Source organism: Stenella coeruleoalba, assembly GCF_951394435.1.
Source record: "Stenella coeruleoalba genome assembly, chromosome: 18".
NCBI lineage: Eukaryota > Metazoa > Chordata > Mammalia > Artiodactyla > Delphinidae > Stenella > Stenella coeruleoalba.
This window is the reverse complement of record NC_137164.1, coordinates 49,746,411-49,767,999: the sequence shown is the minus strand read 5'-3', so window position 1 is coordinate 49,767,999 and position 21,589 is coordinate 49,746,411. Positions and strand designations below refer to the sequence as shown.

Genomic DNA, 21,589 nt, shown 5'->3' with positions numbered 1-21,589 from the left:
ATAATTATCTTCTTCCTCTTATAATTATCACAGGCTGTCTTCCTATTGTCCTTCAGCAGCCAGTCACGGAGGAACCTAAAAAATGTTGCAGTGCAGGTACACATTATTATGTTGCTAGAGACTTTGTTCCTTGTGACCTGATGATCAGAGAGCCAGGCCCTAACGAAGAACAGTGGCATCTTCCCGCGTTGAATCTTGCTATCATCTTACACACGGCTTCCTAGCTCAGTTTTGTGGAGGGCTGCCTGGGCTTCACTGCCTTCTAGTCTCTTACACATGGGTCAGATCCTTGAAAAGACATCTATGTTTGGATGAAAAATTACTTTCTTTTTATTTTTGAGGGAGGGAAGGTGCATGATTCAAGTTATGATTTTGCACCTAAGGACAGTTCTAACTTTAAGAAAACCCAGTATCCCCAAAATCCAAACTTTTAAAACAAGCTAACCAGGTAGCAGTTAAAAAGATGCCTCCACTTACAAAAGGCTTCACCAGAGTTTTCTTTTAAATAGCCATCTACTCCCTTACACTTTCCTCATTGTGTTTCAGAAAGCAACTTACAAATTTCAGGAGTCTACTTTATAAAGGCGATTTTTAAAAAATCACCTGTAATCCCAGAGTTAACACTGTCACCATTCGGCTTTAATTCCCCGCAGTTTTAAAAGACACCTTATGCATACATGATGAATATTATTATGCTATACCTGTCATGGTCTATATGGTGTGTATTATTACAAGCTGTATTCTACCCCCTCGGGTTACGCGGCGCAGGTGTGGCCATCGGAGTTCCCGCCTCGCGCGCGGAGGTGTGTCCGCTGCAGCAGCTACCGTTTATCCTTCGGCCCGAGCCAGCTACTGGGTTACAGCCGGTTCCAGAGACTCGCCCTTCTTTCTTCTCGCTGCTCCACCTCCCTAAACTTACAGTTTCCACCGCAGAGAGTCTCTTAGGCATCTAGCTGGCTCCAGCCCTCCCACCGTCGGTTTCAAGACGAAAAACCCCGAAAAGCCGCAGTCACGTATCCGGGAGGAAAGCGGCAGACACTCCAGCCTGAACCAGGTGACTGAGGCCTGCGGCGGCGCGGGGCGGGGCGCGCTCCCGAATGGGCGCGGCCTCCTCCCGCCCCCCGCCTCGCCCTCCGCGGACGCGCCGCGGCGGAGACGCGCCCGCCCCCCTCAGCGGAGACGCGCCAGGGGAAGCGGGCGGCCGCGAACGTGGGCGCCATTTTGGACTCAGTGTCTGGCCCGCGGCGCAGAGGACCTACACGGTGATGGCGGCTGCGGCTCGCTGAAGGCGTCTCTCGCGCGGCGACGAGAGACCTGGGAGAAGGACGCGGACGGCGCGGGACTGAGAAGGGCGGCTTCTCCCTGGGCAGCCAGAGCCGCAAAGGCGGAGCCGCGTTGGCGCCCGCCCCGGGAGCAGCGCTTCGGATGCGGGTGGAGCGCGGGGCGCCGCGGCAGCGGGAGCGCAAGGCGCGGGGCCTCATGTGAGAGTCGCGAGCCAAGCCGCCCGCGGAGCCCGGGGTGGAGTGTGGGGGAAGCCGCCCCCGGCAGCAGGTAACTGCCGAGGGCCCGAGCCCCGGGGCGTGGGCGGGGCCGGGGAGGGTCGCCGACGTGGGCGGGCGGCTGGGCGGGCCGGGGGGCGCGGGGCCCCGGGTGCGCTGGCGCGGCTCCTCGGGAGCGCGGGGCGGGGCGCGGCGCAGCGGCCCGACAGTGGACCCTGCCCCGGGGCATTTCCCCGCAGAGCCTGCTTCAAAACAAGTCAACAAGGCGTGGTGCGTGCGCGGCGGCGGCCTGCAGCAGTCTCCCCGCGACACCTCCGAGCCTGTCGCCCGGCTTTGTTAACCCTCGGCGGGGGCTGGTGACCGACACGGTTGAGCTTGCGCTCTGTCCGGCTCTTCCCGGTGTCGGCTAAGGCCGTGCTTGTAGCTTGAGAAATGAGGGGCATTAAGATGTCAAAACAGACTGCCCGGGGTAGGGCGCAGCAGAAATGTCAGGGAAAGCCAATCCGTGGAGGTGGCGCGGGAGGAGGGGACGCCCGGGCCGCTCGTAGCCACGTGGAAAAGTTGGTCAACTTGTGATTAGCAGCTTCGCGCCTGCTTTGAGCAAGAGCACCCCTTTCAGATGGGGTTGCGTGCAGGGATCGGGAAAACAGCCTGTTAAATGATTGGCCTGTATCTCCAGGCTAAGAGATGAGCTAGTTTGTTGCTGATCATGTCCAATGGAACGGCCCAGATCTTTTAATTAGAGTCGTCTTCCTTCTACTCCTGAAATCTTTATAAACACGCCATCAACTTCTAGTATCTACAAATGATCGCACCACCACACTCTCTGATACCATCTAGTCCTGAGTTAAGCTCTTTGCGCTGTTTTAGTTTTGTGTTCCAGCCAAAGAATGCATATTAATTGTGATATTAGTCAAAGAAGAACATAAATGGAAAGGAAGTGTGTTGCCCAAAACAGGCTTTTTAGAGCTAACTACAAATGGGCTTTTAAAATTACTACCAGTGCAATGTACTAAAAATACAACGAGGGGCACGCGGCTAAGTGTTTTCCTCTGCTGCTCTTCAACTGATGTTCAAGTGGACTGCTTCTTTCAGAGTGTATGGAAATGTGAAGAGTAAATTGCATAATTCCCTGTGCTGCTCAACGAGGCTGGAGTCTTTCCTCATTAGTTTGCTTTTTGATGCTTCGTAGCAGTATAAGTCCCTCACCAGATGCTTTTAGGGGCCTAAGTTGCATCGATTATTTGGGGCCTGGAAAAGTTACAGTTTGAACTGAACTGCCGGAGGCATGAAGAGGCCTAGTTCGGGTGCTCTACAAAATCTAAGAGATGTTGATCATCCAGCTTCTCCTCTGCACTCCTGTTCAAGTGTGAGAGGTATTTTCACTTTGACTAAAAGTAGGAGATAAGATAATCCATTGAAGTAAATTCTTTGCAGACTGGTGGATGCTCAAAATTGTTTAACTTTCTGTATAACAGCTTCGTGTGTAAATAGATTTAATAAAATACTTTTGAAAGCAATGTAAATTTTTGCATGAATAAATGAGATCATCGTGGAAAAAATTAGACATTAAAATTTTTTCTTAGGTGCCCACTATGAGCTCACATTTTTATGCATACATGAGGATAATACAGAGACATTTATATTGGCATTTGGTCTTACATTTTTTCTATTGCTTAGTATACTGTAATTCTGACATATTACAGTCATATATTGATAATTTACAGACTAGTCATAGACTAGTAAGTGCTTAAAATATACTTTGGTGATCATATAGTGTTATATATCTAGACCAAGAGATACTTTTCCTCAATGTTGCATACTTTTTTTTGATATGTCAACTTTTTTCTCCCCTCAATTTGGAAAGGTATTGAAATATACTTTATTTAAAAACAAGACTGCAACAGACAAAAGAAGGTATTTGTTAGGATCAGCAAAGATAACTGTAAAAAAGGCTGTCATTTTTGTTTATATGGCCATATACTTTAAAGTAAAATGAATCATTCTGTCTTTTTTTTTTTTGCGGTACACGGGCCTCTCACTGTTGTGATCTCTCCCATTGCGGAGCACAGGCTCCGGATGCACAGACTCAGCGGCCATGGCTCAAGGGCCCCGCCGCTCTGCGGCATGTGGGATCCTCCTGGACCTGGGCACGAACCCGTGTCCATGCATCGGCAGGCAGACTCTCAACCACTGCGCCACTAGGGAAGCCCGAATCATTCTGTCTTTAAGTTGAATAGTTCTGGTTTTAGAAGACTTTTCTCCAGAAATAGATCAGCATTCTTTAATAAGGAGTAGAAATTATAAAGATAACTTCATTATGTTTTTAATCTGTTTCTCAAAATTCTGAGTAGTTTTAGGTAGTCAGAAGAGAAATTATAAGCCCTGAGTAGCAAACTCTTTGTTCTTTGACCCAGATTTTATATGCTAAAACTAAAGTAAGCCTTCAGGATAAGTTAAAGCAGAAAAATGGGTCATAATGACACTGTTATCTCAACCTCTAGTGAGAATTATTCCTAGGAGAGACCTTTTTTAATATTAAATATGACATTGTGGATTATACTGCCTTGTCTCTCAACACATTTTAAAAATGTATTCTTAGATTCAGATGTAAGTTTTAGTCTTCTATAAAACTACCCTCTTGCTATCACCTCTGTCATTCTGTTTTCTCCCTTCCTCTCCCCCTGCACAATATTATATACATAATTTAATTTACTTAACTTAGAGTTGGAAGTAGGAGTAATGAGGAATAGGTGGTTTACTGCACATGTACTAAGACCTCCTGGGCTGATTTTAATGGCATGAAAGTCAGGGTCCTCTGCCATTTTCCTCCAGGCCCTAATCCTCCTTCACAATTTTAACTAGCTACTAGAGAGAGAGTCTGCAGAGACATATTTGGTTAAGAGCCATGCTTGTGTACATTTGTCCCACACAGGAGTCAGAATTCTTACATACTGATGTGCCAGACGAAGGGAGCTAGAGCTACAAGCCATCCTTTGTGAAAAAGTTGTGACTCTAAATCCAAACCATACCCTGCCAGAACTGCTCTCTAGAGACAAAAGTATTGCAGGCTCTAAACTAAATAGGGATACCAGTGAGTGGTCTGCAGTTACCCCCATTTAGTTAGAGCCTGCAATATTTATTTTTCCAAATAAATCAAAACGAGACCTTTTATCTGATACAGTTTAATTCACTGACATTAAAAGAAACGTGTAAAATATAGGGAAGCATACTGGCAAAAGAAAAAATCACCTGTAATCCCACCACTATTATTGTCCCACTATTATTATATAATCCCACTATTATAGTTACTATATTAATGTGGTAATCTACTTCCAGTGTATCTTTCTCATACATAAGCTTGCGTTCTCATTCTCTCTCATACACACTTCATTTTAAAACAAATCTAGGATCATTCTTTGCCCTCTGGTTGGTAACCTCTGTTTCTTGTGTTGCACTTTAATGTCCTTAATACTAGACTGCTTTCCTATACCTGAGTTCAGCAATCATCGATATCTCCTTTCAAAAGCCCTAATAACTGTTTAATTCCTAACAAGAACCCTGCGTATTTCTGTTATTCCCATTTCACAAACTGAAGCACAGGCAAGTCAAGTAATTTGTTCAAGGCCACATAACCAGTGAGAGGCAGAGCCAGGAATTAAACCAGGGAGCTTGATTCCAGAACCCATTCTCTTTAACCGTACTACTGTTTTACACAACAACAACAAAACTACTTTCAAAAAATCAAATGGAATGCAGGTCATACAAACAGATAGAATAAACACTTAACTCTCATTCAAAAATACAACTTGGATAAAACATTGCAACAGCAAGTGATGTGTTGGAAGAAGCAGCCACATTCCAGACCAAATACGCACAGTGGGGATGAGTTTGCTCATTTTAAGCAGAGATTGGGTCTGGCAGTAACACATATCACAGGCTACCCAGTGTGGAGAGATCTGTTGATTACTTAATTCAGGTCTTCTCTGGAGGTTCCTGGGACTCTGCCATGAATTCAGGAATTCAAATATAGTAGGTACCCTTAGATGACTTTTAAGAAATCTTGAGAAAGTGTCACTGTAGGTTCTCTTTTATATTCCTTCTAGTTGACTGCAACTTTTGAAATATAAATTCTTGGTTTAGCTTCAAAATTATGATCAACTTCTCCCCCCAGGTAGTACAGTACAAATGTTTAAAAGCACCTACCAAAGACATAAGTTTGTAAAACGACAGTTGGTCTCTGCTGGCGTTTTTCATTATATTTTGTTTTGACATTCTTCTCCTTGAATTCCTGATCCACTTCTTCCTGCATGTTTCTGTTGGTATTTGTAAGCACATGTACACACATCTCAGTGACAGAAGAATGAATTTTGGATTTATTTCTATTGAAAAGTATTAAAAAAAATGATGCATTTTTTCTGAATAGGATGAAACGAGGAGGAGGAAGAGATAGTGACCATAATTCATCAGAAGAAGGTACAACAGAGAAATCCAAGAAACTGAGGACTACAAATGAGCATTCTCAGACTTGCGATTGGGGTAATCTCCTTCAGGACATTATTCTCCAAGTGTTTAAGTATCTGCCTCTTCTTGACCGGGCTCATGCTTCACAAGTTTGCCGCAACTGGAACCAGGTATTTCACATGCCTGACCTGTGGAGATGTTTTGAATTTGAACTGAATCAGCCAGCTACATCTTATTTGAAAGCAACACATCCAGAGCTGATCAAACAGATTATTAAAAGACATTCAAACCATCTACAATATGTCAGCTTCAAGGTAATACTTTAAATCCTTCTTTAAAAATAAAGCATATTTAGTGGCTTTTGTGTCCTAAACCAATACATCTTCTCATGTCTTTAAACTATTGCCTTTTTAGGGAAAGTGCTGAAAGATTTAGAGTAATCGTGTACCTTAGAGGCTATCATAAATAACTATATTGAGCTAAATTATTCCATTTTATTATAAATGTTACTAATTTCTTAAAAGAGTGGAAGCAACCATTAAATAAACATATACCAAAGCTGTCACATTGAATTATTGTGAACAAATTTGAACCAAAAGAAATAATACAGTAAAATAAATAAAAGATGTGGAAATTTTCACTAAAACTTAATTGTTATTTTTATTTAATAGGACTGAGTTTTGCTTATTGATGGCTTTGTGATATGGAGTTTTTAAAGAAAAAAGAGATACAGAAACTCTCTGTAAAAGGTTTGGATGAGTATATTTTAGAGAGAAATAGACAAAGGTACATGGAAGAATGCCAGACAGAACTGTTTGTTTCTTTTCATTGCCAGCAGGGACGTACTGGAAATTAGGTAGTGATGAGATAAATGAAGAGGGGTGGCTTTTTGAGATGTCCAGAATAGTTTAAGGAATCATAGTGGTTTGTATGAGTACAGAGGCTTGTAGTGTTTTGTTTTGGGGTTGAGTAATGAAATGTGGGTACGTTCACTAAATCCTTAATACACCTGATAATTATTGTTGAAAAGTAACACATGAATACCTGATTTGCCATATGCAGCTGTTGTTAAACAGGTCACTTTAACCCATATATAGCAATGGTTCTTAACCCAGAGATCCCTTGCCAAAACTAAAGTCTTATCTGCTTCCAAGACTGTCATTCCTTTTTCTTTTTTTTTTTTTTTCCTGTGGTACGCGGGCCTCTCACTGCTGTGGCCTCTCCCGTTGCAGAGCACAGGCTCCAGACGCGCAGGCTCAGCGGCCGTGGCTCACGGGCCCAGCCGCTCCGCGGCATGTGGGATCCTCCCGGACCGGGGCACGAACCCGTGTCCCCTGCATCGGCAGGCGGACTCTCAACCACTGCGCCACCAGTGAAGCCCTGTCATTCCTTTTAAAATGGGGATTATCTGTTTATTCTCCCATATGTGTCACAAGAGGAGAGAGACCTGGTGTTGGGAATGGTTGGGTGTATTACGGCTGTCTTTCCAGAAAAATGCACAAAGGCACTTAGGCCACCAAGTGTAGGATTGCTAGATTTAGCAAATAAAAATAGGGGATGCCTAGTTAAATTTGAATTTCAGATAATCAGCGGATAATTTTTAGTGTAAGTATCCCTGGCATTATTTGGGACATACTTAATACTTATTTAATTGGATGTCCTGGATGTTATGTTGCATCCTAACTGAGGACAAGGGTGGGGGAATAGTGGGAGGATAGAACAAACAAAGATCCAGGAACTCCTTATGTGTTGTCCCTCTCCGCCTGCCCATGAGGAAACCTGAAGAGCCTTCCCCTCGGTTTCAGTCATCTTTGAGTTGTCTAAAAGTGTTATAATGGTAAATCCTATAAAAAGATGAGTATAATACATTAATCTCCTAGGTCTAAAGACCAGTGCCATCCAGTGGATTGGCTGGGTCAATCCTGTGACACAATTCAGCTGTATCCAACATGTGTAACCTTCACAAAACCATTTGTCCTATAAGCTTAAACATTTTTATTAGGGATTGTTTATTTTTCTGAGGAAATTTCTGATTTGTAGAAAGAGCCACATCCCAGGATTCTTCTGAGCTCTCCTGATAATATTTGTGTTTAATTCTTCACTGACCATAGGCCAGAGTCTTATAGTCAGAGTTATTAATGTAGAACAGTGGTTCTCAGATTCTATGTGCATCGGAAATGCCTGGAGTGCTTGCTGAGACAAAGTTTGCTGGGTTCCAGCGCTCCATTACTGATTCGGATAGTCTGTATTGGGCGTGAGAATGTGCATTTCTAGCAAGTCCCCAGCTGCTGCTGCTGGTCCAGAACCAGAGCAGTTCTCAAAAGAACCGCTGGTGTAGAGAAACGTAGCCAAAGGGTGGGATTGAAAATAGTTCTGAAACTGTGTAATGTAAATTGGTATATCAGTTTTACAACGAGCTCTTCAGGACATTTTTGGGTTAAGGTAATTTACGTCAATCTGGAAATTAAAGGAATATTACTTTTAACTACTCTGAGATGCTTTTTAGCCCAGGGAACAGCTTCCTTTTTGATAGATGAGCTCCTTCTTATATCCTTAAGGAGTTTTTTGGCCATATTTTCCTTCCCCCAGGAAATGTCTATGCAAAAGAGTGCATGGGAGCAGCCACTTCTTGTTTGGTTCAGATTTTCATGCTTGACTAGTTGGACACCCTCATTTTACTTCACATTCATCTTTCAATTAATAACATTAATGGTAAATCCCAGGTTGTGATTCACTGGAACCTTCTGAGTAAATACTCATTCAGTTTGTTTTGAAGCATTTGTACCATAGCCACTGTATTTACATGTATGATCTGATCCACTGCCAAATATATAATTATTTTTCAAAGATTGTAAGTTCATATTTCCATTAGGTTATATAGTCTGTTTGTAATAAGTCAACTTAAAAGCCAGGTCTTTTTAACATTAAATAGATATCTTATCATAGTGAAAGTTAAGCCTTGACAGTTGCCCTTGCAGTTTTTCAGGGAGATTCAGAGAAGCTTGACATTGTATGTGAGGGTAGATGATTGAAAGGATAAATATTAATTCTTTAAATTATAATGCAATAAACTAATAACTGTATTTCTTGCTTTTGTAAAGTTAAAATATGCATGGAGAAATGTGACCATATTCATGTGTAAAGGATGTTTTCTTTTCCCAGGTGGACAGCAGCAAAGAATCAGCTGAAGCAGCTTGTGATATATTATCACAACTTGTGAATTGCTCTTTAAAAACACTTGGACTTATTTCAACTGCTCGGCCAAGCTTTATGGATTTACCAAAGGTATCTGCTGGTTTTGTTTTATTAGCTTTTACTGAGAAATCCAGTGAAATCCTACCCATTTCTTGTACTGATAATGAGAATGTAAGAAAAGTGGTATGTAAAATGGAAAACCAGTTACTATTTAGAATGTTAAGTATTAAGATTTTTTTTTAGAGCACTTTTCCTTTTTTAAAAACTTTGTGTTTCCTTATGGGTAATATTAAAGAGTGAGTGAATTTGCAGAGTATTCTATAGGAAGCACTGAAAGAGACTAAGTAAAACTGAGAAATAAGCGTATTAGAAAAAAAGAGACATACAGATGCTCCCTTTTGGACTTTCAGAGCAGATTGGTGAGATTATAATCAAAGAAAAGTAGACAGTGCCAGTATTAAGAGCAGGTAGAGCTCGCCTAGGAAGTCTTCTGGTAAGTGTGTAAAGATTTGTTCTTGAGCAGAGTTAGTATAAGTACAGCTTAGATTAATTTACAGACTTTACTTAAAACTTTTTTTGGTGGAATTTATATAAATTTTATATTCATATATATGTTCTGACATGGTCCTGCATGTAATTCGAGATAGTCTCTTTCTCTAATAACTATTCTCTTAAAATAGAAAAATAAGTGTGCATTTTTAGAAAGGCAACTGATAAAATCCCTGTGTAAGTTAGCTCATGTTCAGTTAGGTTAGTATCCAGCAGTAATCTGTAAGATTTTATCAGAATACGCCACAAACTAAAATATAGACACCCCTTTAAACACCTAATCGTTTAATTTACTAGGATGATTCAGAAAGAAATATGCCTCCTTTTATTGCACTTCACTTTATTGCAGCACTTCACAAATAATGCATTTTTAACAAATTGAAGGTTTGTGGCGTGCAGGCAAGTCACTTGGCACCATTTTTCCAACAGCATTCGCTCACTTCATGTCTCTATGTCACATTTTGGTAATTCTTGCAGTATTTCAGACTTTTTCATTATTGTTTTACTGGTTATAGTGATCTGTGATCAGTGATCTTTGACGTTACTATTGCAAAAAGATGACAGCTTGCTGAAGCCTCAGGTGATGATTAGCATATTTTAGCAATAAAGTATTTTTTAATGTATATACATTGTGTTTTTAAATATAATGCTATTGCATACTTAATAGACTACAGTGTAGTGTAAACATTACTTTTATATAAACTGGGAAACTAGAAAACTTGTGTGACTAGCTTTATTGTAACAGTCGCTTTATTGTGGTAGTCTGGAACCAATTCCTGCCCTATCTCCGAGGTACGTCTGTATTACTAAATTGAATTTATATTATAACCCAGGCTGTTCAATGGAATATCAGTAACAAATGTATCACCAGTTGATTTCAAAGTCTTAATTAATTTTTTAAAAGGTTCATTGAATATGTACATTTGAGATAAATTGTTTTCCTCATGTGTAACATGAGGGAAATCAGCAAGAGTCTGTTCATGTCAACATTTTAAGGTTCTAAGTATAGGAGTTCAATCACTGTGGTTCTCAAACTTAATATGCATAACAATCATCTGAGGAACTTCTAAGTTTTGGGTATCCTTCCAAATTTCCTTTTCCTAAGAGCAGTCCAGGTGGTTCTGATTAAGATGGTTCATGGCCCTCTAAGAAGCACTGAGTTATGTGGTATAGTAATGCCTTGTTCAAGCTTCATATGGGAAATGAATTATTTTGAATTGATTTTTCTGTGTACATATTGTAGTTAAAATATAAGTACACATACAGTATGTAAAAGATACCATAGTAAAAAGTATGTTGAACATAATTTCCTTCTTTTTTTATTACTCAGGATGATCATTATGCATATCTAGTACTAGTATTATACTTACATGCAGTCATTTTGGTTTTGGGAACTATGGGGTGCATCTGGGACTCTTCCTTCCTTATTAAATGGGCCTAGGATGTTTATGCTGTTTTTCTTTCTTTTCTTATTATGGCTTTCGTAGAATATTGAAAGCCTATATTGCTATATCTTGGAAATCCTGGGAGAACTGAAGAGAACGTGAAACAACTGTATTTGACCAGAGCTAACTCTGAGGGAAATGGGAAAAAGTCAGTGATGGAGTCATGCATATACTAATACATATATAGTTGAATTTAATATGGAAATATTAGGAGAAAGATGTTAACATTTAAGTTGTTAAACAGATACTTAATCAAAATTTAAGTAGTTATTTAATCACAGTAGGAAAAAAGTAATTTAGGGAATGTGACCAAGAAGATGTTTCGTTGTACTTTCTTGGCTACTACTTGTACTACTTGGCCCTCATCCCTCCCTTTCACTGCTGTAGTGAGTCCATTGGTTATGGCTTATTAGCTCTGATCCAGAGTCCCATACTTTGTGCTTTAATTCCTATTTCCTACAATGGTTAGGAAATGGTTTCCTACAGTGGTCTTTAGGTCAGATTCTGTGTCCAACAGAATATTACATATATAGATAATTGTAGATAATTTAGCAAATTTAAAGGAGTTTTTTTTTTTTTTAATATTTATTTATTTGGGTGCTCCAGCCCTTAGCTGCGGCACACAGGATCTTTAGCTGCGACATGCAAACTCTTAGTTGTGGCATGTGGGCTCTAGTTCCCTGACCCGGGATCAAACCTGGGCCCCCTGCATTGGGAGCACATAGTCTTAGCCACTGGACCACCAGGGAAGTCCCTAAAGGAGTTTTAAGTTTGGAATTTTATTTAGTTATGATTTTTATTATTTTAGAATCAAATTTTGTATGAGCTTCCATATTCCAAATAAGTCTTTCATAGCTTCTAAGTTGATTGACTGTTGTTTTAATTTTTGATGATTTTGCTAATAGTTATTAACTATTTTAGTGGTCATTACTATCACCAAAAAAGAATACAGTTCAGTGTTAATACACTGGAGTAGGATTTCCAGATAAGGTGTCTGAGAGGTATTCTCATTCTGGGTTCCAGAGTTCCTCTTTTTACTTACCAGTGACTGTTGTGATTCAGAGACACCCATCCTGAGGTTTGAAATCTTTTTTCCCCCACGTAAAAAGGTCGTTCTCAAAGATGGTGGGAAGTCACCTCTCTTTTTTACCATATTCCCACAACAGAGTGAGGGGCTGCTACCCCAAAACAGTTGTGAAATACATTAGGGTTCAGATGAACTATGTGTGTATTATATGAAAACCCCTCAATTCTCATTTGTAAAAATTGAAACAGTGTTTCAATTTTTTTGTTTTTCAGTCTCACTTTATCTCTGCACTGACGGTTGTGTTTGTAAACTCCAAGTCTTTGTCCTCCCTTAAGATAGATGACACCCCAGTAGATGATCCCTCCCTCAAAGTACTAGTGGCCAACAACAGTGATACACTCAAGTTGCTAAAAATGAGCAGCTGTCCTCACGTCTCTCCAGCAGGTATGTGTGGCTTTTGCCAGATAATATTTTAGTAAAATGTATTGATGTGTTTATCAAATTAAGGAGAATTATGATCATTAACCTTGAAGGTGAGTTCATATGATTATTTCCTCTCTATTGAATAAAAATATTTTTATTGTTATAATACAGTAGCATAAATTCTGTAGCATTCCTAGTGTAGCCACTTACTTTCAACTTATTTTCTAATCTTTTTATTTGGCAATTTGTGTCCAACCTGTGCTAGAAAATGGATAAATTAAAAAAATGAAAGGACACTGCGAGGTCAGCCTGAGATGGCCCTTTAGGTAAAGTAGAATTTTCTCTAATTGTGGTTGAGCTAACAGGGTAGGTTTTGAGTCATAGAAATCTCACAGTTGCTTTTGTCTCACTATGTGGAGGGAGAGGAGTTGTGCTGAAGTTATCACCCTACATTTTGCAAAATAGTCCTTTTCCTAAGTTGAGTTTTAGAGCCGAGTGCATCAAATGGAGGAGCAGCATTATTAATGCTCTTCCCAGCTTTTCTTGTATAGACTAAGCATTACTAGATTATTCACTTTGAGAGCATTTAAATTCCAAATGGTTTGTATTATAAAGCAGTTATAAACCTACACTTTGTGTTAGTCTGATGCTTCATTCCTCACTCACCCTCCAACTGTTGACATCTCTCCCAACCATTTTGCTGTGTTACTTTGGAAAACCTGTTTTGATCTCTTTACAGAACACCTCCCACCTTTTTGCCATAACTAAAGCCTGGCCTTCCCCCAAGAAAATGATTCCCTCTTGGATGGAGATTACTTTCTATCCTCCCATGTCTCCCACACGGAGGGTGTGGTGATGGGAATGGTGAGGTCTATTGCAGTGTTTTCCTATCTTTTTCTGCCGCTTCTAGATTATCATTGAAGGTGATAATCTAAATAAAATAGAAGTTAAGAAGATCGGGCATTGGCAGCTCCTTATGTGACCATGGTCACATTTTACTGTCTACCGTATATAGGTTCCTGTGAGAGTACAGTCCATACTTCATAGTGTACAAAGATCTTTGTATCCTGACCCCCACCTCTCTCTTTAATCTTGTTTGCTTTTTACTCATGTGTAGCTTTTATTTGAGCCCTATGTAACAACAGTTCTTTGTATGTGTGTGTGGCCAGTACACTGTACCTTGGAGAATGCCTCTATAAAAAAATTTTTTTTTACTTCTTCACCTGGCTAACTCCAGTCCAGCCTTCAAAATTTAGTTCAGCTGTTCCAGTTTCTTCCTCCTCCCGTCTGGTTTAGAAGCCCCACTTGCTGTTTCCATAGCACTCTCAACATAGCTTGTAGCACTTACCACACTGTACGAGAACCTTTGGGTCTCTGGTTTCTCTGTGAAACTGAGCTCATTATTCTCTTTATCCTGGTACATCTCATGCTCATTTATTTTTATTAAATATACAGATCAGTGCTCATAATATAGTATAAGCTTGCTTGGTCTTACTGAGCTTTAATGGCATTTGGATTAGTTGTTGGGAAGGGGAGAGAAAGAGCACCTGTAATACTTTAAGAGTATAAACACAGGATTTAATATAAAATTTAACACTTATGTATTTTTTTTCTATCCATATTTTGTATATTTAGATAGTTTCTTTCTCTAAGTTGTAATTAAGGGCAATTTTCTATGCCTTTTTCTTCACTGAACAGTTTTTCAGTTCAATTTTTATCAAAAAATATTTCCCATTTCATATAGTCCTTATAATTGTCTATTACTGGACCTCTAAGCACCATTTGACACTAGTGACTTGATTTTCCTCCTTCCTCTCTGATAGTTCCTACTGTGTTTCCTTTGCTAGTTTCTCTTTTCATTCCTTAAATTTTGGTGTTTCACTGTGTTCCGTACTGTGCCCTTTATTGTTTTATTCTGTAAACTCTGGGCTGTGTCAGCTTCATCAGTGGCTTCAGTTATGTTCTGTATGTTAACACCTCCTACTTTTAGTGTTTCTGGAACTCCAGAGCTATGTGTTGAGCTGCTGATGGCCTAGTGCCTCTAGAATGTCTCACTGGTACGTCAGATTAATGAACTTCCTTTTCCCCCTATTGAAATCTCTTGCTTCTCCCTTTTTACTGTCTCAGTGAATGGTACTGCTTGTTTGGTTGTCAGGGACCGAACAGATATCCTTGATTTCTTCTACCCTTACTTTCTACATCCCTTTAGTCACTGAGGTCTAGTGACTCCATCACTGATATATGCTTTGAATCTCTATGCTATTTACTGAATGTTTGTGGTGTTCTCCTCCACCCCTCACTCACTGCCCCAGTTCACATGTTGAAGCCCTACTCCCCAGTGTTTGAAAGTGGGTTGGGAGGTATTTAGGTCATAAGGAAGAAATCCTCATAAATGGGATTAGTGCCCTTCTAAGAAGGGATAGGAAAGTTGATCTGATCTCTCTTTCTGCCATGTGAAGACACAGCAAGAAGCCAGAAAGAGTTCTGGCCTCACCAGAACCCAACCTCGCTGGCACCCGATCTTGGACTTCCAGCCTCCAGAACTGTGAGAAATAAATGTTTATTGTTTAAGCCACCCAGTCTGTGGTGTTCTGTTAAGCAGCTGAAACTAATACACTCTACCTTTCTTCATGTCCACTCTAATCTAGCCCTGTAAGCTTTGTGAGTACCCTCTTAACTGATTTCCTAACTTGCAGTCTTGCTCTTCTCTAATTTGATTTCCATGGTATAGCCAGAGTAATCTTTCTAATATATACATCTGATTTTTTTCCCTCCAGTTTCCTTCAAAACTTCTCACTATACTTTAGGTAAGTTCCAAACTCCTTACTGAGGCTGACAAGGTCCCATATGATCTGGTCCTTGCCTGTCTATTGGATTTCGGCCTTTAAGATATTCTCTTACTTACATACTGTATGTTGAGCTCCCTTCATTTCTTACAGTGCTTGTGTTTTCGTCCATGTCTGAGTATTCGCACAGAAATACTATTCTCTTTCCTTCTTTACTCGCCTTTTGCCCTAGCTTGATCCTTCTAAATTCTGTAGGTCTGTGTTAGTTCCGGAAATTCTTCCCTGATTTCCTTGCTGTGACTCCCAGAGCATTCTTGTTTGATTATCTGCTGGCTTCTGTTAGGATAAGGATGTCTTGTTTCTGTTGACTCTTTACCATCCTAGCACCAGTTGTTAACATATAAGACACTCATTAATTATCAGCTGAACTAATGAACATTTAGCTACTTAGTTTTCTGTCTTGTTGATAGGCCAACATTTGCCTCATAGTTCTTTTACAGTTGATCACTTAACTTGTTTCTGCTATTTGCTGTGATTTAAAAAATGAACTGTTTTAGCATATAGTCTGCTTCTTTTAATTTCTTCTTTTGGACAAATTATTTAGAAGTGGAAGAGCTAGGTCAAAGGGTTTAGATTTTTTTAATGCTTCTTGCTGTGTTTTTTTCCAACATGAGTTGTATAAGTTTATACACCACCACCAATGGATTTCTGTACCAGTTTTATAACAGCTTTATTGAGATATAATTCATATATCGTACAGTTTACAATGTATTGACTTTTAGTGTATTGACAGAGTAGTGCATCCATCACTACAGTGAATTTTAAAAAACTTTTACTATCCCCAAAAGTACCTCTTAGCTGTCACTCCCCAAAACCCTCATTCCAACCAGCCCTACGCAATCACTAATCTACTTTCTGTCTCTGTAGATGTACCTGTTTTGGACATTTCATGTACATGGAACCGTATGTGGTCCTTTGTGACTGGCTTCTTTCACTTAGTGTGATGTTTTCAAGGTTCATCCATGTTGTAGCATGTATCAGTATTTCTCTTCTTATTGCCAAATAATATTGCATTTATGGATAATACCACATTTTTCTGTTGATCAGTTGATGGATATTTGGGTTGTTTCTACCTTTTGGCTATTATGAATAATGCTGTGAAAATGTATATGCAAGTTTTTGTGTGGACACTTTAATTTCTCTTGGGTGTATAACAAGAATTAGAATTGCTGAATCATGTAGTAACTCTGTTTAACCATTTGAGGAACTGCTAGACTGTTTTCCAAAGCAGCTGCATCATTTTACATTTCCACTAGCAGTGTACGAGGGCTCCAACTTTTTCACATCCTCATCAACACTTATTTGTCTTTTTGAGTATAGCCATCCTAGTGAATGTAAACTGGTATCTTGTGGTTTTGATTTGTATTTTCTTGATGACTCAGATGTCTTTTCATGTGCTTATTGATCACGTGTATATCTTCCTTGGAGAGATGTCTATTCAGATCCTTTGCCTATGTTTCAGTTAGGTTACTTGTCTTTGTATTATTGAGTTGTAATAGTTTACCAGTTTTATCTTTGTCACTATTTCGTGTTAAGTATTTAAGCACTTGTAACTGTGTGTTTTCTATTGCTGCATAACCAACAGCTGCAAATATAGCAGCTTTAAGCATCACCCATTTATTAGCATCCCAGTTCTGTAGGTCAGAGCTAGAGGCATGGCTCAGCAGGCTTCTCTGTTTAGCTAGAGAAGCTCTGAATCTGACTTCCTCTTCTGCAACCAGCAAGAGAAAACTGTTTATAGGGCTCATGTGATTAGATTAGGATCGCCTGGCTAATCTTACTTTAAAGCTAACTGTGCTGTCTATAGCATAACAAAAATCATGGGAGTGATCATCTTACCACATTCACAGGTTCTGGAGGTTAGGGCATGGAATCTTGAGGACAACTTTTAGAATTATGCCTGCCACAAATGTTTTAGTAGTCATTAAATGATACCTCAAAGTTTCTTTTATTTGCGTCTTTGGTTACCATTTCCCATGTGTTTCTTTCTTTTTATATCAGGCTTTATGAGATTGCGGAGAACAGAGATGTGTCCAGGTTACCTTGGATGATCAGGGTTTATTTCAAAGTATATCCATACCTTGTGGAGAACAGAAGTTTTGCAGTGGCTGAATAGTGAAGCACAGATGTCTTTTACTCCCTCTTCTGGTGACTCTCTTATACTGGTGGTTCAGTTTATCACGTCATTGACTCTGTTGCCTGTATTCTCCTCCCACAGCTGTATAAAGCTTTGGCTTATTGGTGACCTCCGTCTTGTTGCTTCTTAGGCAGGAGGTGAACACATGCACTTAAGAGTCGCTCAGTCTGTGTTTGAATTCCAGCTTTGCTATCTTTAGCTAGCTGACTCAACTTCAAACTAAAAAAGACACTTATTTTTCTAGATTTTTTTTGAGTATTTGTGGGATAACATATCTAGAACCTAACATATCATACTTGTACAATAAATAGTAGATAATATGTTGTCTGTTTTGTTGTTCCTATCCTTGTTTCTAAACACAGAAAAGAAATGGTTTGAGTGGGTCATTTATCAAGTAGTATCAGGGTGTGTCTCTTTGCGGCAGAGTTCTTACACTAGACCACTTCAGAGATCAGATACTGACCTTTGGTAAAACCTGCTCCTGTGCTAGGGGTTTTGGGCAGTTTTTGAAGCATAGTGCCCGAAGTATAAGGAACCATATAAGGAGTTGCTTTCTGAGAACGTTAGAGCTTTAAAAGTCATGATGTATATTTCCATTAATGTGAATTGAGCAGTTATCTTTTGATTCATCTATCTAGTTGATATCTTGGTATTTTTTTCTTAGAAATTTGACAGGCTTGTTACGTTACTCTTAGCAGTTAAACTTTTTGTTCATTTGATGGAAGTCTTTTTTTAAAATTTTTCAAATGTCTTATTTAGTTACATAAATCTCATTTTATCTGGTTTTACCTTATTTTTTTCATTAAGATTAGATTTTGAATTTCAAAAAAATGTCTTTTAGCCTGTCACAATGATCATGTGATTTTTCTTGCTTAACCTATAAACTTAGTGTTAGTCATCAGTTTTTAAAAAAAATATGACACTGTGCATTACTGGGATAAGTCTTATTTAGTCATGGTATATTTTTAAATGATAGTGAATAATTTAAGATTTTTCTGAGTTGGTAAGTGAGCTTCATTTCTTTTAAGGTATCAGATTTAGAATTGGTCTCATTTTCTTACGGACAGAATTGGTAATAGATTTTTAAGTATGTGTGACTTCCTGCTGGTTCAGTCAGTACAACTAGATTGTAAATTGTATAGCTCTGTGGTAACGAAACGTGGTAAAACTTTATTGTAGGCCATGTACTTGATCAAATTCTTGGAGATGGTGGACTTGTAGAAAACTTTATAAGTAATTGGGTCTTCTTTCTTCCAAGGTGTCCTTTGTGTGGCAGATCGGTGTCATGGCTTACGTGAACTGGCCCTGAATTACCACTTGCTAAGCGATGAGTTGCTGCTTGCTCTATCTTCTGAAAAACACGTTCGATTAGAACATTTGCGCATTGACGTGGTCAGTGAGAATCCTGGACAGACACACTTCCATGCTATTCAGAAGAGCAGCTGGGATGCTTTCATCAGACATTCACCCAAAGTGAACTTAGTAATGTATTTTTTTTTATATGAAGAGGAATTTGATCCGTTCTTTCGGTATGAAATACCTGCCACCCATCTTTACTTTGGGAGATCAGTAAGCAAAGATGTGCTTGGCCGTGTCGGAATGACATGTCCTAGACTAGTTGAGCTAGTAGTGTGTGCTAATGGATTACGGCCACTTGATGAAGAGTTAATTCGCATTGCAGAACGTTGCAAAAATCTGTCGGCTATTGGACTAGGGGAATGCGAAGTCTCATGCAGTGCCTTTGTTGAGTTTGTGAAGATGTGTGGTGGCCGCCTGTCTCAATTATCCATTATGGAAGAAGTATTAATTCCTGACCAAAAGTATAGTTTGGAGCAGATTCACTGGGAAGTGTCTAAGCATCTTGGTAGAGTGTGGTTTCCAGACATGATGCCCACTTGGTAAAGACCAGGTGACATAGGGCATGATGAATAATAGCACCTTAATGTTAAGCATATTGTATTATAATAAAAGTTTATTTCCTGTAGGTCTGATATAATTCTACTATTTTGTGGCACAGAAATTTGATATCTTCATGGAGTATATAAGGATTGTTTTTTGGAAGACTCATGGACCAGTTTTGGTCAGAAAACTTCATCTATTTCTTTAGCCTAATAGCAGTTAAATCTCAAAAAATTAGAAAAGTGATTCAGATCTGAAAGTAGTAAAGATTAAACATTTTACAGTCTGAAGGAAACAAAACATATATATTGTAATATCTAATAAGTGAGTACTAATAGGTTTTCCAAAATGTTTTGTTCTCTATGCATTTTTTAAAAATGTAAACTTGACATTTTAGGGTCTTCAGTTATACATACACCTGTTATAAGGTGTTTAATATAGCTCAGGAAAGTGAGCATTTTGTGAGAAAAATGTAGGATATATTGTATCTAATGAAAAAGTTTGGTTGAATGTTCTAAAATGTTACAAAGCTGTTGAAAGAAGTATATACAATTAATTGGAACACTTAGAAAAACTGATAAATGTCACACAGTGGTTACTGTAGAAAGATAATAATAAATAGAGCCAAGATCAAATTAAAAGAAAATGAGTGGAATAAAAGGGAGGCAGTGTTTAGCTTTGTATAAACTTTTAGGATTGCTCTGTAATCTGCTAAACTATATAAATTCTTTTCTGTGATACATTACTATGTATGTGGCACTTGGGGCATCATATGTAAAGTAAGGAATGCTTTTACTAGTTCTTCTTGGGTTTATCTTTGTTTAAACTTAGTTTTGAAGTATTACACAATAATTGAAATGAGAAGTTTATTTTAAAAAGCCAAATTGAAATAATTAAAGGTAGAACTTTAAAATGTTTATAAATTGTTTCCATGAAAGAATATTCGTCTCCAGTGAATTTTAGTGATGGCTTATTTTTACATTTTGGAATTATATAGTTATGTAAGTAGAATTTTCAAAAATCATAAAAGCACCAATGTACAGTTCAGCATAAACAGTAAATTTAAAAGAGCATATATTTAAGTTCATAATCATATTTTTGAGTAAATATTGCTCAGTGGACTGGAAAATTTTAATAGAAAAATGTCTGCAGTTTTGTGATAGTTAATTTGGTTAAACTGATATTTTATATTATTTAAGTTAGGCAGCATTTTTATTACTTTCATATGAATAAAGGTAATCCATACATTGTAGAAACTGTAAAAATATTGTTTGGGGCTATATTTAGTTTTTTTTAGATATTACATAAACTTGATTCTGAGCACTAGTGCTAGTAGATATTACCCTCCTAAGGGAAATTAGAAGTGATTTACCCCCAGTGGGATGTATTAGTGCTTGAAACTTAGAAGGCATCTTGGTAGATATGGAAGCTAACAGTCTTACGGATCTATTTTTAAAATAGATTACCTTCCTAAGAATCAAGTAAAAAGGTGATTTTCTGCATAATTTATGCTTCCAAAAGTGATGGTATTCTGAGCGCATATAAATGAGAAGAAAAAAGGCTGGTCCAGACATGGAAATCAAAAGCAATTATTGTAATATTCCTCCCTCTTACTAAACAGTGAAAAACTTTGTACAAGAAATACCTGTGTTAGTGGATGAAACTTTTTTCTTTGAACAGCTTTGGAAAATGGATTTGACAGTATGTAATCAGTTCTACTAACCAAAGCTTTATTTGGAAATTTACTTTCTGTACAAATTGAATTATATAATGCTTGAAAAACTTTAAGTCACTTCTTAAGCAAAATGCATAGCACTTGTTTATACTGTAAAGTATATGTTAAATGCTTTTATCAATTTTAGAATAAAGATAGTTATTAATGCTGTTGTATTATTTTTTAAAACTACCCTAACAAATGTACTTATTTGATTTTAAAACAAGTTAAGCTTACAGATTTATAGTTTTAGTTTCAAATCCATATCTGATGGATGTAATGTTTAATATTAAATATTTATGGTAGAGTGGCTTTTTTGAGATACAAGATTAGGCATTTAGAATAAGAATTTAAAAAACAGATTGTTCAGGAATAGAAATCTTAGTCAGGA

The 21,589-nt window shown here is 38.5% G+C and overlaps 1 protein-coding gene across 1 annotated transcript; it reads left to right on the top strand.

Moving 5' to 3' along the window:
• Window positions 1-941: 941 nt before the first annotated feature.
• FBXL3 (F-box and leucine rich repeat protein 3) lies at window positions 942-21,405 on the top strand. The gene is made up of 5 exons (XM_079902688.1): window positions 942-1,551; window positions 5,926-6,277; window positions 9,126-9,248; window positions 12,452-12,623; window positions 18,844-21,405. The coding sequence occupies exons 2-5, from the start codon at window positions 5,927-5,929 to the stop codon at window positions 19,485-19,487; spliced, it is 1,290 nt and encodes a 429-aa protein (XP_079758814.1). The 5' UTR covers window positions 942-1,551; window position 5,926; the 3' UTR covers window positions 19,488-21,405.
• Window positions 21,406-21,589: the final 184 nt, after the last annotated feature.